The 18,551-nt window shown below is 36.4% G+C and overlaps 1 protein-coding gene across 1 annotated transcript in view; it reads left to right on the top strand.

Moving 5' to 3' along the window:
* Nucleotides 1–18,551, top strand: part of ANKS1B (ankyrin repeat and sterile alpha motif domain containing 1B) — a 434,320-nt gene that overhangs the window by 267,740 nt on the left and 148,029 nt on the right. Inside the window, exon 17 of the mRNA XM_085321288.1 lies at nucleotides 1,870–2,022. Coding sequence (XP_085177414.1) covers nucleotides 1,870–2,022 — 153 coding nt within the window. The remainder of the gene's footprint in view (nucleotides 1–1,869; nucleotides 2,023–18,551) is intronic.

Below are 18,551 nucleotides of genomic sequence, written 5' to 3'. Positions count from 1 at the left end.
ACTGTAAATCTGAAATTTGAAATAGATCTGACGGACAATGAAAGGCAAATGTGCCATGATTTTGACCTCCAGGATTCCCATTCTAAATCAGAATGAAATTATATTCCAAAATGTCAAGATCTACAGTAAAACTAAATTCACTGCAGTACTGTCATGACTCAATTCCTGTATATTAACTCCCTACCATGACTCCTTTGTTACAGAAGTGACCTAAAAGGCTAAAAATCCCATTCTTAATTATGAGAATTCTCTAGTCACTCCGTTTGATTTAAGGCAATGATTTCACTGTATCATTTAAACATTRCCATTAATATTCTATATGCCGCATCTGCAACAAAAGACCAAAGAGTAAACTCTCAGATCCATGATGCAGTGTGCCCGGTTCTGTGTGCTCCTCTCTGATATGTAGCAAACCAAGATCTTGACCATGATGTATTAGCTTTTTGCATTTAAACAGATAGTATTGTATCTTTTGATGAACATTACTTTGACCTTCAAATGCAGACTTTAATTTTTTTCTGTTTTGAATTCAAAATGCATTTCAAATAAACTGAGAAATAATTTGGTTGAGGCGAGATTTTAAGATCAGAATTCTCTTCTTTTTAAATTACTTTGTCACTCACTTCAAACTTAAGCTCTAAGCTTTGTGTTTCTATCACACTTCCTTTGTTCTCAGAAAGTAGGAATGTATATAAGCAGGCAAAAATTGGAAACTGGCTTTCACCATGCACAGTATTACTCTTTCACATGCTGGAGATTCTATGCAAAATATAAGGCTTTCTAAACCTCTAAATCTTCTTTAGAGTTTACCATTTCAGTATGTTATCAAGCTGGCAATAGACACATTTCTATGCAGAGATGTTATGCGTATAATATTGTTGAACACTAATGATATTGCATAATTTTTTCTASTTTCTTGTGCCACTGTTGCATATTATTTTAAAATTCATAAAACCATTATATCACAAATAGCTGAACAAGTAGAAGCTTTCTACATTTTTATCTTTTATGGTTAACTTGAAAATCTCCACTTCTGTCACTGAGAGGCAATYGTGAAAGAGAAATTGCTGCTCTTTACTTCTTAGTAGCTTAACAGAATTCAGAAAAATAAAATGCGAGTGATATTTCTTAGTTTATTATAACAAGATTTATATGATTATGCTTTGTGTGCCTGTGTTGGTGTATAAATGTATGTGGAGCTTCTCTGTTCATCATTCTGTCAATTTGATTCCGGTAGTATTTGGATCTATTGCCCAGTCTCAATCAACTTTACAGATGGAGAACAATCTAAACAATATTAGATTCCCAGAAGTTCCATGAGAAAGATGACGAAGTAGAGGAGAGAGATCATTTTAACTTCTGAGGGAAAAAGTACAGTGCAACTTCAGCCTTTTTAAAATATCAGATAAACCTCTAGGAGAGAGAGATTAGGAATAATATAATCAAGGAAATATGTTTCATTTGGAGTTTGATATCAAAGGATCCTTTCCTCAGTCTAAGTTCTCCCCCTTTTATGAAATCCTAGGTGCAAATTTGACTTTTTTGTGCAGTCAGGATATTATTAACATCTAATTTTTGCCYTGTCTCACATGTGGATTCTCTGATGTCTAGTAAGTGAGCTCATGCTACAGCCTTAGTATACTCTGGTTTAAAAGGCAAGCACCCATGAGACAAAAATACATTGGAAACTAAGTTTTGTTAGTACTTCTGCTCACAAAATTGTTTCTTCTTGTTCTAATCATTAAAATAATTATTTTAATGTCAGAGAATGAGATAACTCTGACCCCAAGAGAATAATGTAAGTAACTGCTGTTCTGAAAGATGTGTAATGAGTATTATCAGTAATTYTTACTCACTCCTGTTTTGCAGATGAAGCAGATTGGTCATGATGGCTACAACCCCACCTCTGTAGCTGAATGGCTGGATTCCATTGAACTGGGTGACTATACCAAATCCTTTCTAATTAATGGGTATACATCGATGGACCTCGTAAAAAAAATCTGGGAGATTGAATTAATTAATGTAAGTTGATCAATTTATGGCAATAGTTCCTCTTAAATATATTGTAGCACCTGTCATTACATTCCAAAGAGAAAGCACAAAAGAAATTACATTAGAAATACTGTTATCAAGTACCATTAAGGACTACAGCAAGTACTGTTAATGATTACAGCTTTTATACCTATACCTAGGCTGACTGTAACATTCACTTCCATTAGTTTTGCCATTGTCTTTAGCATGTTATTTAATCATCATGACTGTGCCTTCTTTCAGGTTTCTGAATGACATTTTAAAAATATTTTTGTAGTTCTTAACTACAAAATGTTGAATCTTAGTTTTTAAATTATGTAAAAACAGTACTTCCCATTAAGACACTTACAATTTGTTTTTTCCGTATACTCTGGCTAAATTAAACATAAAAAACCTTAAATATAGTCAAGAAGTTATATTAAAGGACCAAAATATTTTAATTATCACTTTTTGTTGAAATTTTATTTACATGAGTCAGTTAAATAAGACACCCAAATATGGGCAACTGTAAACTTTATTATGGACTACACTGCATATTAGTTTGGAATAAGATGAATTTTGTACTATTACAGAGAATATATTGACAATACAGCTTTACCAGTGGTGTTTTCTTACAAGTACCTAAAACAGAGTTGTTTTCTTTTAAAAAAGATAAATCTTGTATCTTTGGATCTGCTGTGGCTTTTCAAATTGTCCATATCATCAGCTTCTCTGGTCTTCAGGGCACCCGATTGTCATCTGGCCTTTAGGGCAATCCCTGCATGTCAAAATGCCCAGTGTCATACTTTCTTGGCTCCTCACAGACAAAAAAAGTGTGCTCTTCCTTCTGGTACAGGAGATATTGCATCTCTGCCTCTAACCATCATTACTACTTGGCTGCCACAATGCTCAAAGGGCTACCAGTAGCCAGAGACAATCACGCATAAGATGCAGCAGCTGATGCAGTTCCCAGTCCCCCCTGYGCCCCAGGCTAGAGATGTGGAGAACATGAAGATAATGCAAAGCCATGTTCCAACACTATAGCAGGTGCACATGGCACAAGCAGATATAGCCCAAGGCCAGAGCTTAAATAAAAAAGGTATTTCATTAAGTAAAGGACAAAACTATTGTCTGTTGGAATTTCTTATCATCACATTACGGTTAATATTAAYTAGCATGAAAATGGGTAAGAGGGACCAATAGGCAAGGATCAAACTCTGCTTTACATATTATGCCTGCTGTGTAAGATAAAGGTATGTTTGTAGGTACATAGTTAATGTCAGAATATGACTGAGGCTATCCTGCACATCAGCTGGTAAGCTATTTATAATTGTGACTTTTTTTTCAAAGCRACCAGAATTTTTATAAGAACTGAGGACGCTTTGCACTATAAGCTTATGTAAATTAACAACCGGTACAGAGTTGGAAACACTGGAACTCTGTGCTCACATTGCCTACTGTAAATTAATTTTGTATCCTGAATATTTTGCTATAATCAACTCAGAAACAAATTACCCTTTAGCTCCCCCAAGTGGATCATTAAAACCTCATTAAAGGCTTGCAGCTTGATTCCAAACTTACTTAAACTGATGCAAAGAGAAGTACCTATACCGAAGTTAACAGGAATACACTTCTGTAAAAGGACTGTAAATTAAACCAGTATATATCCCTCTAATTTTGAAGCTTAACATCATGTTGTCATTTAAGTCCTATACTTCCTGGAAAAAACACTCCTTTTTACTCTGGGTTCCTAGGAGAAGCTGTTGAACAGTTATTTAAATATTTATATAGATGCAGATATCTATATAGATACATCTACCAATATAATATTGGATTATGTTGTTCAGTTAATAGTGTAGTTCTATGTTCTTATCCAATTTCTGTAAATGAGAGAAGCTCAGAATTTTAATTTCAATCTAGGCAGTATATATTTAATTTCTTTATTTTTTTCTATCATTTYTTACCAATCTATAGTAGCTAATCATAATGAAATAATGTTCACTAAGAAAATCTGTAGCTTAGAAAAGTATTTATTAGCATTTTACAGTTTCAGTTGATAGGAATCTTTCAGAAATGGACAAGAAAATGGTTTGAGACATTGTGCAGTCTGGCAGAACAAGATTCTTATCTCTGACCAGCATGCCTGCTGTTCAAAATCAATTTTAAAGGTTCTACCTCCCGTTCAGGCCATGGCAAGCAAGAGCTTATTGCAGAAAGTTTTCATAAAGAAATCTATAAAGGTCAAAGCCACTAATTCTGGAATTATGGTTTCTGTCTGAGAAGGTCAGAATCCAGGCATTTGAAAAATGACAGAAAAAAACAGACCTAAGTTCCCGAAAAGAATTAGGAGTATCCTTGTTTTGGTGATTCTTGGTCCTTAAGTTGCAAATGGAGCAAAAAGTTTCATTTCAACCTGGTCCAAATGCTCAGTAAAAATGTATCAAGGGCTAAAGATCTGATAACTTTTTCATTTTATCCATAAGTTTAAACAGTTGCAGCCACTGAATATACTATGAAAGTCATTCTTGCTTTTATGCAAAGACTCTTGAAGATCTTATTTGGTGCTCATTTCCATTAAGATATTGGGAAATCATAGAGAGTAGAAATGAGTTTGAAGCTAGGCATAATATCTTTTATTAGGTCAACTAATGTAGCATAAAGGGCAGGAAAGAGAAGAAAARGTTTGATTTTCACAAGCCCTTCTCTACATCTTAAGAATTGAAAATTCTTTATTAYGTTCTTTCTACTTTTTTTACATCTTCTCATTTGGCTGTGGATCAAATTCACAAGGTCTTAGATATTTTTYTACAACTATATTAGTAACAAAAATAGCATAGAGTAAGCATATGAGATCAATGTCATAAAATCACAGAATCACAGAAGAGTTGAGGTTGGCAGGRACTGCTGGAGATCATCTGTTCCAACCCCTCTGCTCAACCCCTCTGCTAGAGCACGTTACCCAATGTGTCCAGCCAGATTTTGAATATCTGCAAAGGATGGAAACTCCTTAACCTCTCTGGGCAACCTACTCCAGTGTTTAATGACTATGACAGAAAAGAATTGTTTTCTTATATTCAGATTCTTGTGTTTCAGTTTGTGCTCATTGTCTATTGTCCTGTCGAGGGGCACCGCTGAGAAGAGTTTGGCCCTATCCTCCTGACATCCTCCCATCAGATAAACATGGATATGTTCCCTCATGAGTCTTCTCTTCTTTGGGCTAAACAGTTCCAGCAGTCTCAACCTCTCCTCATATGGGGGATGCTCCAGTCCCTTAATCATCTTTGTGCTCCTTTACTAGACTCCCTCCAGTGTGTCCATGTCTTTTTTATTCTGGGGAAATGAGAATTGGAACCAGCACTCCACATGTGCCTTCACCAGAGCGGAGTAGAAGGGAAGGATCACCWGTCTCAACCTGCTGGCAACGCTCTTCTTAATGCAGCCCAGGATACCATTGGCCTTGTTTACTACAACGTCACATTGCTAGCCCATGTTTAATTTGTTTTCCACCACGAACCCCAGCTCTGGAAAGTAGTCCCTTCTCTTTGGAGCTGTTTTCCAGAAGGTTAGCCCTCAGACTGTACTGSTGTATGCTCCTCCCCAGGTGCAGGACTTGGCATTTCCCTTTGTTGAACTTCATGAGGTTCCTCTCTGCCCATCTCTCCAGCCTGTCAAGGTCCCTCAGGCAGCATAGCCATCTGGAGTATCAACCASAATTCCCAGTTTTGTACCATCTGCGAACTTGCTGAGTGTGCRTTCTGTTTGCTGATCCAGGTCATTAATGAAGACATTAAGCAGTTTTGGCACCAGTAATGATACCTGGGGTACATCACTAGTGACTCACCTCYGGCTGGATTTGGTGCTGCTGACTAATAACCCTCTGAGCCAGGYAGTTCAGCCAGTTTTCAGACTGCCTCACTGACCACTTATCTAGCCTGCACTTCATCAGCTTGTCTRTGAGGATTTTATGGGAGATAAAGCATTACTCATTAGGTCAGTAGGGTCATCTCTCATCATAATGGCATCTAATATGCTAGTTCAATCTTACTTATAAAGGTGTGCCTCTGGACTTCTGTGTGTGATGCTAAGACACTTTTATTTCATGGCATAATTCTATTAAGTTGTTTAAGCAAATAGTTCATTTTTTGGAAGACAGAAAGAAAATAGCCTTCTGAAAGGCTCCCAGCAGCTGAATAAAACTAGCCTCCCTATACTCCCTTTATAAACTATAAAGGGTGGAGAGAGATAAGATCATCCAAAGGATGATTCAGAGTGGTTAAATTATGGCTAATTATCTATTTTGCTTCCTAGAGGAGTTTTTCTCTCCATGTTGACATACAGAGATGCTAAGAAGTTTAACTTTAGTACATTAAAGTTATATGAGTTGCCCCTTACTACTCCCTTAGGACCCTGGAATGATCAGAGCTTTGAATCTTGTGGTCTTTCTAGAAAGAACAGCTCCAACTTTATTTCCAGCGCTGTTTTGCCATCCCTGGAAGTCACCATCTGAGTAATTTAGGGAAGAGTTCGATGTATATCAGAGTGGAAGATGGCTTGAGATACTCGTAGTAAAAGTTGTTTTCCTTCAGCTTCTCAGGTTCTCTGCCTCATTGATATAAAGCAATAAATTTAGTATGCAGCTTCTTGCTGCAGGTTAATACCTGCTCTAACTTATGTGCTGGCTTCTTTCRGTTTTTTTCTATATACATATATATAGGGCATATTTCTTCATGCACAATCAAGCCCAATTACTTAAAACAAATGAATAAGAAAGGCCATTAAAAAGTTTATTTGTTTGTTTTCCTTGCCAACTCCCACCTTCTTTCTCAGTTCTTTTTCAATGAGCCAGACTTTGGAATTTAAATTACATTTCACTAATTTATCTTCCATTTAGATGAGGAATGTAAACCTTTTCCCAAATCCATTTCCTTCATTAATTTCTCATGTATGTGGCTTTTAGGAAGTGTTGTTCTAATTTCCTTATCTTCAGATTATAAACCCTGAGAATGCCTTCTCCCAGAAATGACTTTTCCAGCACTTATGCCAGATTTCTTGGCTCATAAGAGATGCTAAATTCTGTTCAAAAATTCAGATAACATTTATTCAATGCTGTATTTGGAACTTCCCTGAAATCTATTTGATTTGCTGAAAAAAAAAAAAAAAAAAAAGTCTGGCATGTTCTGAAATCTTCAAATCTATCTAAAACATGTACCTGTGCTTTAAAGTACAAATGTTTTTCTACATGACTAATCATATTATTCTTGTCTCTTATCCTGTATTACTTATGTAACCCTCCTCCTCTGGGAATCTTTTAGTCAAGGAACTTTTAGCAAAGAAATTCTTCAAGCAAGATATAAACAACCTAGAAGTATAAAGCAAGTATTTATTACTGACACACCTATCATTCAGAGAGACCTGGACATGCTGGAGAGTTAGGCGGACAGAAACCTCATGAGGTTCAACAAGGGCAAGTGCAGAGTCCTGCACCTAGGGAGAAATAACCCTAGGCACCAGTACAAGCTGGGGGCTGACCTACTGGAGAGTAGCTCTGCAGAGAAGGACCTGGGAGTGCTGGTGGATGACAGGTTGACCATGAGCCAGCAATGTGCCCTTGTGGCCAAGAAGGCCAATGGTCTCCTGGGGTGCACTAGGAAGAGTGTTGCCAGCAGGTSGAGGGAGGTGATCCTGCCCCTCTCCTCAGCCCTGGGGAGGCCTCATCTCGAGTCCTGTGTCCAGTTCTGGGCTCCCCAGGACAAGAGAGACATGGAGCTACTGGAGAGAGTCCAGCGTAGGGCTACAAAGATGATCAAAGGGCTGGAGCACCTGCCCTATGAGGAATGGCTGCAAGAGCTGGGCCTCTTTAGCCTGGGGAAGGGAAGACTGAGGGGGGATCTTCTCAATATGTATAAGTATCTGAAGGGAGGGTGTCAAGGGGATGGGGCCAAACTCTCTTCAGCTGTCCCGTGTGACAGGACAAGAGGCAATGGGCAGAAACTGAAGCACAGGAAGTTCCACCTGAACATGAGGGGGAATTTCTTCCCTGTGAGAGTGACGGAGCCCTGGAGCAGGTTGCCCAGAGAGGTTGTGGAGTCTCCTTCTCTGGAGATCTTCAAGGCCCACCTGGATGCAACCCTGTTTAACATACTCTAGGTCACCCAGCTTGAGCAAGGAGATTGGACTAGATGATCTCCAGAGGTCCCTTCCAACCTTACTGATTCTATGATTCTATGATTCTAATACATGCAATATATACAGGTCTACTGAATTACCCCTTCTTCCCTCCAGGAAGTCACTTAAGACTGCTGGGCAAGTAGTCTTCAGTCARGTAGGGAAGGGTTAGCCTCTGCTGCTCCTTGGAAGAGGCTGATCTATGATGTTGCTGTGTTCYGATTTCATTTTTTCTGAGGAAAATTCTGATTCACTTTTCATGTGAGTGCTCTTCTTCTTGAATCCTTCAGGTGCCTCTTTCCCCTGTCTCAACRATCTTACTTGTGTCTGCAATTTTACCTTTCTCATCCTGCATGCTTCCAGCCTGTGTACRCTCTCTCAGCTCCTTTTCACACTGCAGCAATGTTCTCAGAAGTTTGAGCCATGGTTACGCGACTGTGCTATATTGAATGTAGGCCTTGAATCACAGATAGCTGAACTCCTGGGAGGAGGGTTACTTGTATGTGGCCTGGTTTACATTTCTTCTCAATCAGTTTGTTATGCATTTTGAGATTCTTCCATTTTCATAAATCCGTCTTTTACGTGGATGACTCAGGCTTTATCTTCTCATAAATTAATGCTTACCAAATGATTTCTAAAACTCAATTACTGCCCAGTTTTTGAGCTTTTGGGGAAGTGTTCCTGACACTGTCTCTCACAAATTGCATTCATGGCTTGCATTAGAATATAATGATTGCTGTTCAGGATCAGATCAAAGATATCTGAGAGATACAATAGCCAAGAGTCGACTACCTTCCACTGCTTTATAACTAAATGTGTTGGACCTTCCACAATACTGTAAACAAGTTCCACAGTTTAATTTAACTATATGCAGGGTGAAAAAAGTGATTTTTTTTGTTTGATTTAAATCTGCTACGTGCTACATGCTCCCACTGAAGCCCAGTAAGTTTTGTACTGTAGAGAAATACTGAAACAGAACAGAGGCACTAGGTAGCCCACTGTGCTATCTGCAACGGCCTTACACAAATGTCCAGGGAAGACTACGTGAAAGGACAAGCATGTGATGAGATATCTGTAYAGCATTCTTCTAGTCATTAATCATTTTCAGCTCAGTGACTTCCTGAATTGAGCCAGTTCTTCACAACTGGTCCTCATCTTTCTTACCTTGAATGACTTATTAACAACAGCAAATTTTGTGATCTTACTACTAGTCTTCTTTTCTGTGAAATTTATACATATTTTGAACAGTAAAGGCTTGTTTAAAGCTCTTTCAGAAATTCACTAGCCCCCTTCTTCTGTGAAGGCCGGTCATTTTCACTAGGCTCTTTCTGTGAAAACTGGTCTTTTTCCCCTACAGTTTCCTGTTTTTAATGAGCTTTTTATCCATGCAAGAACCTTTACTTACGGCATGATGCCATGAATACTTTTTTTTCATTAAAACCTTCAGAAATAATAAAAAAAAGATCTCAACCAGATCATCAACCTTATCTACATACTTTCCGATTGTTTCAGAGAACTCCAGTAGGATTTTGAGATATGAGATACGTTTACAATAATCGTATTGACTCTTCATAGTTATGTGTATCCATGTGTCCGCTGCTAGTATGCTTCATTAAATTCCCTCTAATTTCCCTGAAACAGGCATACAAGGCCTCCTATGAATACTTTTCAAAAATTGACATAAATTTTCTTATCATCTAGTCCTCAGATCACACAAAGGTTTTCAGGGAGGTGTTACCCATCATTGCTAGTATATCATCAAGTTCATTCTTGAGTTCTTTTTCTATGATCTTTACTATGCTACGCTTCATTTTTCACACTTCTATTATTTCTTCTTTCAATTTTGTATCTTGCAAACCAGCCATTTTATCCTTCCAGATATCATTGATCTATATCTTTCTGGTCGTTCTCTGTTTAGCTCTAGCTGATAGAGTGCTAGCTTTAGATACCTGATTTAAAAGTCACAAGTACTTTTTTATACTTATTTAGCTCAGGCCTACAGCTCTGCATAATAGACACCAGTGTACTGAACTTAGCTCTCAAAGGTGTYGTGAGGCCTTAGTCAGCTATTGCCCRTGCAGTCTCAGTACCACTGGGTCTSTGTTTTAAAGAACTTTAAAATGGACCACGTTCTGCATTCAGATTCCTTGAACAGATGCGTGTCTCACCTAGCAGCCTCCCTCATCTACTTCAGCAAAGCAGATTGGAGCTCCACGTCTTRACTGGAAAATGCACACCAAATTCACGGTTCTTGTACAGACCTCAGGCAACAGCTTAATTTTCCATACTCCATAGCTTGAGCAGATGCTTTTTTCTTAGGAAGGCTGTCCTTCAGACTCTGTTTGACAAATTATTCCATAGTTGTTGTTCTTTTGTTATTACTTATTTTCCCAAGTGTGCAAACTGCACAGGCAGTTTTTGAAGGAGAATGAAAGATTACATCTCAGTAACATAGTCGCAGACGTTACTATTACAGATCTACAACTGCCATTCCTTTTCCTCTCTATCCTAGAGTCTCGAGCAGGATTTCAAATCACTGAAATGATCACTTTCTAATCTCCTAGAGCATTCACTTCTGACTGATAGAGATGCTCATAGTCCTTTCTGTAATTACTTTCTCAATGGCTCCAACAGTTTGATTCTAGGAAGAGCTTTTGAGAGTGCAGGCCTGCGTTAGCATTTGGATGTGGGATCTCAAGTTATTAGGAATTTTATTATTAAAAATAACTAAAAATCAGTATTAAAAATTAATATAAATATATACCCACACATATGTATGTATATGTATGCATACATGTGAACACATGTTCATTCATATGTAAAAGAAGGTAACTGAAAGTAGAGTTCTCAAGAAAGTTAAGCGATAGGCTATCATACTTCAAATACTGATGCCACTAGAGACGACCGTGTTGTTGTACTGGAGCAAAACCACAAATCTTGTATTTCAAAGGTTCTAGCTAGCATAGAATAGTTGAGAATCACTCTGACATCCTGTAAAGGTAAATGTGTTTATTGTACCAAGGAACAGGTGTTTCTAGCTTGTAACAGCTTTATCRAGATCTTTAAGTTCCTGAACAGACAAACTGAATTTAGGGTTTTCTCACTTCTTAGGTAATAATCAATGTGTATGTTGCATTCAGACATTTAATAAAATCTTTCCTGCTACRGTTGAGGTGATCTATGTATTAAATAAGTACAGTTTTGAAATGRTGAACACACAACATTTATTAGTCTGAGAAAATATGTCCAGAACTTTCAATATCCATTCAAATTCTGCAGCTCATCTGTTTGCAAAATTATCCTAATTAGTACAAATAATAGGTCCAAATACTAAACATTTTTTTAACAATAAGATAGTTGCTTATATATTTCAAGCATCACATTAAAATCACATATTCAAAGGGGTATGGGTCTGGAACTGAATAGCTTTTATCATGATGCATTATTTCTTGATGAGCTAAGCCATGTATGTTGATTTTCTCAGTTGCGCCTGCATTAGTAGAATGATTCCACAAATAAGATTACATTAATTTGTGTGAGCTGCCTCAATAGTAAATACAAAGGATAGCTTTCTAAATTACTACATTTCCGTTTGAAATGGGATCAGCAAGTTCAYTGCATGTGCAAAAAAGCTGTGAAATACAATACAAATAGTAATTTTTTCCCATATAGTATAGCTGTGTAGATTTCAGTCACCCAGAAAGGTCTCAAAAGGGTTTTAGTRATCCACATCTTTGTTTCTTTTGTGATGATGAAATACTCAGCAATTGCAATCACAGAGTCAGTTTGTTCCATTGGATCTTGCCTTTGGAGCTGATTCTTTCTGCAATCAGATTCTTTCTGCTTTGAATACTGGTAGCAGCTCCATCAGTCATTCAGTTCCTAAATGAGTATGGATGTTACTGATCATTTAGAAATTGTTRTTGTGTTGTAATATTGCTGTCTGTAGCTAGAAATCTCACTGGAAACTCTTTATACTCAACATATCATCCATTTGCCAATATAGTGAYTTCTAACTCTTACATGCAATTTCTTTATGCAGCATTTTGCATGTAGAGTGATCTCTTAGTCTTTTGAGTGATTTGATCTGCATACTTTCATCTGTTCCTGATGGTAGTATAAAATATGTTTTAAATACACTATCACCTTTTGACTACACTATCACTTCCAAAAGATGAGAAGGCAACATAGGCCACGGCATTTTTTCAAGCTGTCCACTGTTCACCTCTTCCCCCTTCCACTTTGGATCATAGCAGCACTCAGATGCATGGGAAGTGGGAGAAAAAACACTTTCTTCAGTTCAAGTATGGTAATTTATTCAATTTGTAATACAATATGGGAAAAGAAAGAAAGAGAAAGCATTTACACTGTTGGTATTTTCACTGCATTTACTTCTTTGGGGGTGTAATGATTCTTTTGTAATCCATCTGGCATTATTTTCCACTACAGATTATTGAAATAAATAGGATTATGTAAATACTTTGAAATAATTTCCCTAATGGCATATTTATAGTTCCTTATATTTTCTCAACAAGAAAAAAAAAGCTTTTCTGATTAAAAAGTGATAATAAGCCATTCATTCAAGTAAATCTAGCCATTAAAATTTGTAGATTTCTTTTAATAAGTTTTCCATTTCCTGCATTAATTTTTAAATGTCATGATTTTACTCATATCAAAATGACATGATTTTTAACAATGACTTTTACCTCTTTCCTCAGGTAAAACTTTGTTCCTATGTTAGAATTCTTAAAAACCATTTTTTTTCCCTCTGTCTCTCATTTTTTCCTTCCYTCTGCCCCACGCTGTCTTCAAAACAAATTATAGTCAAGTGGTGATTGGCAGCAATTTCAGGCACTACTAATAAAAGCTGAGCAATTTTAGCAGCTATTGTGTTCCACTTGCGGGATCATTTTCTTGTCCTGTAACACACTAGGTAGCACAAATGATTCATTTATAATGCAAGATAATTTTTTTTATTAAGGCAACCTACTCTACCTCGTGCAGGAAAGAGTACTGTCTCTGAAATATGCTCCCAAATTCTCACATCATTCAGACAACAAATAAATTATCTTCYGTTACCACCTTTCTAAAATCTTTTTGTTCTATAAGAAGGTTCACATTTCAAGTTCAGAATGTTACCTCCTTTCTAAGGAGTACAACTAATCCATCCCGAGTCCTTACTCCCTTTAAACAAGCTAAAAAATAACCTCTCTGCACAGACCACAAGCTCATGCAAAAACAGATAAAATAAATTGTCRCTAAATATTTTGTTGTCCCTGGCAACAACTTGTTCTATATTCAGTATCTTGAATAAAGAGTTATATTTTACCATCTTAACTTTTTCAATGTTGGTGAGCCTGCAACAAAATTGAATTTCTACTTAAAAACAATATCTTTTTTCTTTTCTTTGTCTTTTCTTTGTCCTTTAATTTGATGCTAAGAAGATGCATTTTAGAAGCATTTTAGTTTGATTTTGGCCTCCCAAACATGCACTCTTAGGATAGCATCCTTTGCTGCAATAATGTGTTGCAATAAGTATATTGTAATAGAAGCTCATTTCTCTAAAATCATTGCATTACAATTATTTAAGTCTTATTTTCTAGACAATATTTGTGCTAGTTTTGCTGAAAGAAACTGCTTGTTTCAAATATTCGCATTTACTGCCCCTAAAACCTACCTCTCATTGTTCTAGTTTATGGCAGTTTAAAATAGGTTATGTTGATTGAAGGTCGACATGAAACACATAAAGTACATGGTAGATAAAGGCAAACATGAGCATAATGATGTTAATGTTGTAAACCAATGTTGCTGCCTTTATTATGGAGAAATGTGGCCAATTATAAAAGTCACTGTATCCCATGAAGTATCCTTTGTCTGCAAGAAAATGAAACTGCAGGATTTATTATATAATGTTTTTGTGGACTGCAGCAATATCTTCGTACTACTAAAAGAACACAGTGATTTTCAGCTAACTTTCCCATTCAGCAATGTGAAAAGGAGAAATCGTTCGCCTTTAAAATGTTATAATTTCCTGCTTCTTCTTTGCTTCAAAGGATATTGTGACAGATTGGTATTTCCAGTAAAAATTCCAAAGAATATATCTGATCTTAACTAGTACAATTTCTCTTCCTTGGCTATTCACAATTGCTTTTAATAGTTAAGGTAGAATTTTTGAAACATTTTCCCTGTACAGCAGGTTTTGTTAACATTCTCAGATTTAACAGCAAGTGCAGTACAGTGCCATATAGACCTATTAAAGCTGACTAATGTACCAGAAATAGGACAGCAGCATTATCCTGGGTTGTCTCCTCTCTGATTCTTCCTTCTCAGATTGTTCAGCACTAGYTTCAATATCCCTGCAATCCTCTGCACTTGTATCATACACAGTCCTGGGTTTCAAATAAGCCTGAGGAGTATTATACCAAGGTTACTAATATAAGTAAGGTCAGAATTTTAAAATACAATAAACATGAGAAGAAGGGAAGCTTTCACAAAGCTGGAAAAGATTTATTGGTTCTGTTGTAGCCTAGAGTCAACAGGGCTTGATCTCTTAAAGTTATCTTCAAGGATTTTGTCCTTGGTTGTTTTTAGCATTCTAAGGAATAGGGCCTCATAAAAGGCAATTCCAAAATCTAATAGATTTTGCTGCTGAGAAACCTTTCATACTCACTCTGTATTATTTCGTAGTTACATACCATTATCTATAGCTATCAATTTTCTACAGATGTAAATAACACATTGGCAGCCCCAGTGTTTACAGCCTTGAAACAGTTATTGGCAGGTATTTGTGACCCCTTTCTTCCTGATCAAGTCATTGCAAGGCTATGTAAATTTAATTCCTGATCTGTGTCCCTAACTCTGTTCGCACTTTTTCTTATTCATTGCTTCATTTAAACATATAGGAACAACAACATATAGAGACCTTTAAAAATACAGTGCTTTTCGAAATGTAGTATTTTATATAGATTTAGATTCACTTGTAAATTTGAAAAAGAATTTGAGAAAACTCAGTGTTAGGCATGTTTTTATGTCTAGTGATATTCAAAATAGTATTTAGATAACAAGTTACGACATGGCTGTTGCAGATTTGCTACTATGTTAAAAGACTATAAGCCATCTTTCTGGTTTTATGGGGTACAAAACAGGCAATCAGTCTCAAAAYCTTATGCAGTGTTCAATCCATGTTTGCTCATGGATGAATTAAATGTCTAGTTTAGGAGCACTGCAACTGACAGAAACTACTGCAAAAAATTAGTTCAGTTCTGACCTTCTTTATACTTTCCTTCAGCTATTGAAAACCAAGAGTTACAATAATGTTCTGGATCAGAAATTGTGTGAGCCAGGTTTAGGTTTCCTGAACACACTCATCGGAAGAAGATCCACATCTGTTTTCCTAATGGTTATTTTTATTATTCCTAGAGGAGTGAGCACAAGGTCTCCTCCCTGCGGGCTTTCTCAGGGGTTACACATCAAGATTCTGTGCTGCCGTTTGCGACCRCAAATTCAGACTAAACATATAGGGCAGTTGCAGCCTTCCTGGCCATCTCCATCATCAGAAAAGGTTTCTTATCACCCTTGTTCCTCTTGCATCATCCCTTCTTTCTCTTCCTTTTGAAGACAGAAAATGCAGCCATAATATCTCTRTTTAATATACTTTTTCTTCATAGCAAGCTACAAAGAGATGCGTATACATTCACGTGTGGTCCTAAAGCAAAAGAACGAGAATTACAAAGAGCTAAGTGATTTAAACATTTGTTTTCCCACACACAGTATGGTTCTACTGTGTTTTCAGGAAATRTAACCAAACATAAGGCAGTTTGTCCTTCTTGTTTTATAAGTTAGATTTCTTTAAGATTTATATAAGCAATAGCGTCACCAGCATACCTGAGGAGGATGAATGGCAAAACATTGGGCCAGCTCATAAATTTACATTATTAAAGAGTAATTGTAGATCTACACTGCTTCTTTTGTTGAAGCTGAGAACAATTTGCAAGGGGAAATAATGGGTATAAGGACTATTTTCTTCTTCACTGCTCTCAGTAGCAAAGTACACTGTWGCTCTGGTACATGACATCTACAAAAAAGAGTGGATTAAAAAACAATCTTGGATTATCTGCTTGGATCTGTTAACTTTCTTTGGTTAATTTGAGGCTTCCTGGAAAGTAGAAGTGTAAGATGTGACTTAAAGTGAGAGGAAAAAATGACAGAAGTTTAATACGGCACTAAGCATATGGAGTGGTTGGCTTTGGAAATTTACTGGAACCCAAGCGTGGGAAAGAGGCAACTGAGAGCTGAGGACAGTTAGTAGTGAATGAGGGGGTTATATGTAAAGATGAGATGTCAAGAGTGCAAAAGACTGCTGTTAGATTGCTTAGCAATCCAATGAGCTTAGCAAGGGAGGACAGCTAGGTTTTCTCTGTTTCYCTTTGGTCTTCAAGTTCCTTAGCTCACTAGCTCCTTGTGGCAGGGAATCATCTTCATGGATGCCTGGAGAGCTCCTAGMACAGTCACTAAAGTATGATCTAAAATTCTAGTTTCTCTCAGTATTTTTACTAGTGTTATTAATAAACAATTACAAGATTTCAGTGATGATTTACAGAAAAAGTGAAAGATGACCACATATCTTAATATATTATAGAAGAAATATAACATGGGATAGTGTTTCAGGTAAGAAGATTTGTGTCAAAAATACCTTGATGTAGAAAACAGTTTAAGAAAGATTCTTTGAAGATGTTTTAYTTAAGCGAAGATTCTGAGTGAAATATTTTCCTTGGGATTTTGTTCTAATGTAATTTGGCTTTTCTCCRTAACATTTTTAATGCTCTCTGGAACTCTGATAAGGAGCAGAARCAAACTGGCTGATGTCTTCTCTGCATTTCCCCAGGCATTTAACATAGATTATTCCAATGTGTCAAGGATAAAACCCCTTCACTGTCTTGCAGGAGGTGCTGTTAAGCAAAATGGCTGAGATTTTGTCTTATTGCTGACAATTTGTTATATTTCCATAAGCAGCTCTTGTTTACCATTCTTTTTTTGTTCTGTTTTCTCTTGTTCTGGTATGTGTGTTTTTCTGCATAAGTAAGCTGTTGTATTCCTCTTTTGAGAATCAAAGAAGATATCGCTCATAATTCAGTGCAGACCCACTAATAGAGTAATGAATTTTATTTGATTCTGAAACTCACTTATTTGGTTTGTCTATACATATAACAATTGACAAACAATAAATACACTCGGAGGGTCTGAAATATAAATCTTTAATAGGGAAATGTTAAGGTAAGTTTGAATGAATAAGGGAGTCAGAAATGTGCTTATTGGTACTATGGAAATCTGTCATCAGAATCATAACAGACATAATTCTGCATATCTGAAATCTTAGATTCAATCTTTGTCACATTCTATTGATATCTTAAAGGGGGAAAAAATAAAAAACAATACCCTTCCAAATAATCTGTCAAAAAATAATATGGCGAAGGGAATATCTCTGTACAACAAATCATTTTACTGAATTGTAAAAAAAAATGAATATTACYGATAATACCCAGGGTCAGTCTTCATGTGACACTAGCATGATAATAATAATAATATAGTATGCTTTATTTATTTCAGAAGATAGCTGACACTTCTCTCTGAAAAATACCATGCAGAAACAATTCTCTTTATTCTTAATTTTATTTTCTGCTTCATCCTTTTTAACTCAAGGGTTGTTTCCATGAAAATGTTTCAGAGTTCTGTTTGCTCTCACTGCTAGTTTTCGACCTGAATTCATAATMCTGTTTAGCTGACATTCTGAAAGTACACTGTAATGGTACATAAAGAAAAAAAATGCTGCTCAGCACAATGTAGTGTACATTCTGGGACATATTTGGAGGTTTTGTGTCTTCAGTACTTTCATGAAGGCAGTGTTGCAGACAGCTGAAAATTTGGCTTGATGATGTGTATATCAATGTGTGTATGTGTGTGTCAAGTTCTGTATATCTTCTGTGTCTCCTCATATAACTTATCAATATTTTATATTATAACCCAGTATGGTTATTCAATGCAGTTCTTGCTGTGAGGCCCCTGAGAATGTTTAAAATGAATGAACTAAAGTGATTATTGCAGTAAGATACAGTGAGGAGCATAGGTGACATGTAAATCTCTTTCACAATAATATAAAAATGAAGCAATACACAGTCAYTGAATATGGTGATATAATTTAATATATATTTATCCAATCTGCTTCTAGTGTTGCATTTARCTTACTCATGTCTTCCCTCCTCTCCTGTTTATTTTTTCATACTTTTCCATTGCCAACCTTCATATAATATTATGGAAAAGCAGGACCAGTGTCATTCTCATACTGTTTTGACCCAGCCAATTTCTTTTWTCTCACGGAT

Source organism: Rhea americana, unplaced genomic scaffold (assembly GCF_003343005.1).
Source record: "Rhea americana isolate MKP2758 unplaced genomic scaffold, rheAme1 scaffold_69, whole genome shotgun sequence".
NCBI lineage: Eukaryota > Metazoa > Chordata > Aves > Rheiformes > Rheidae > Rhea > Rhea americana.
This window is presented reverse-complemented; position numbering and strand designations above follow the sequence as displayed.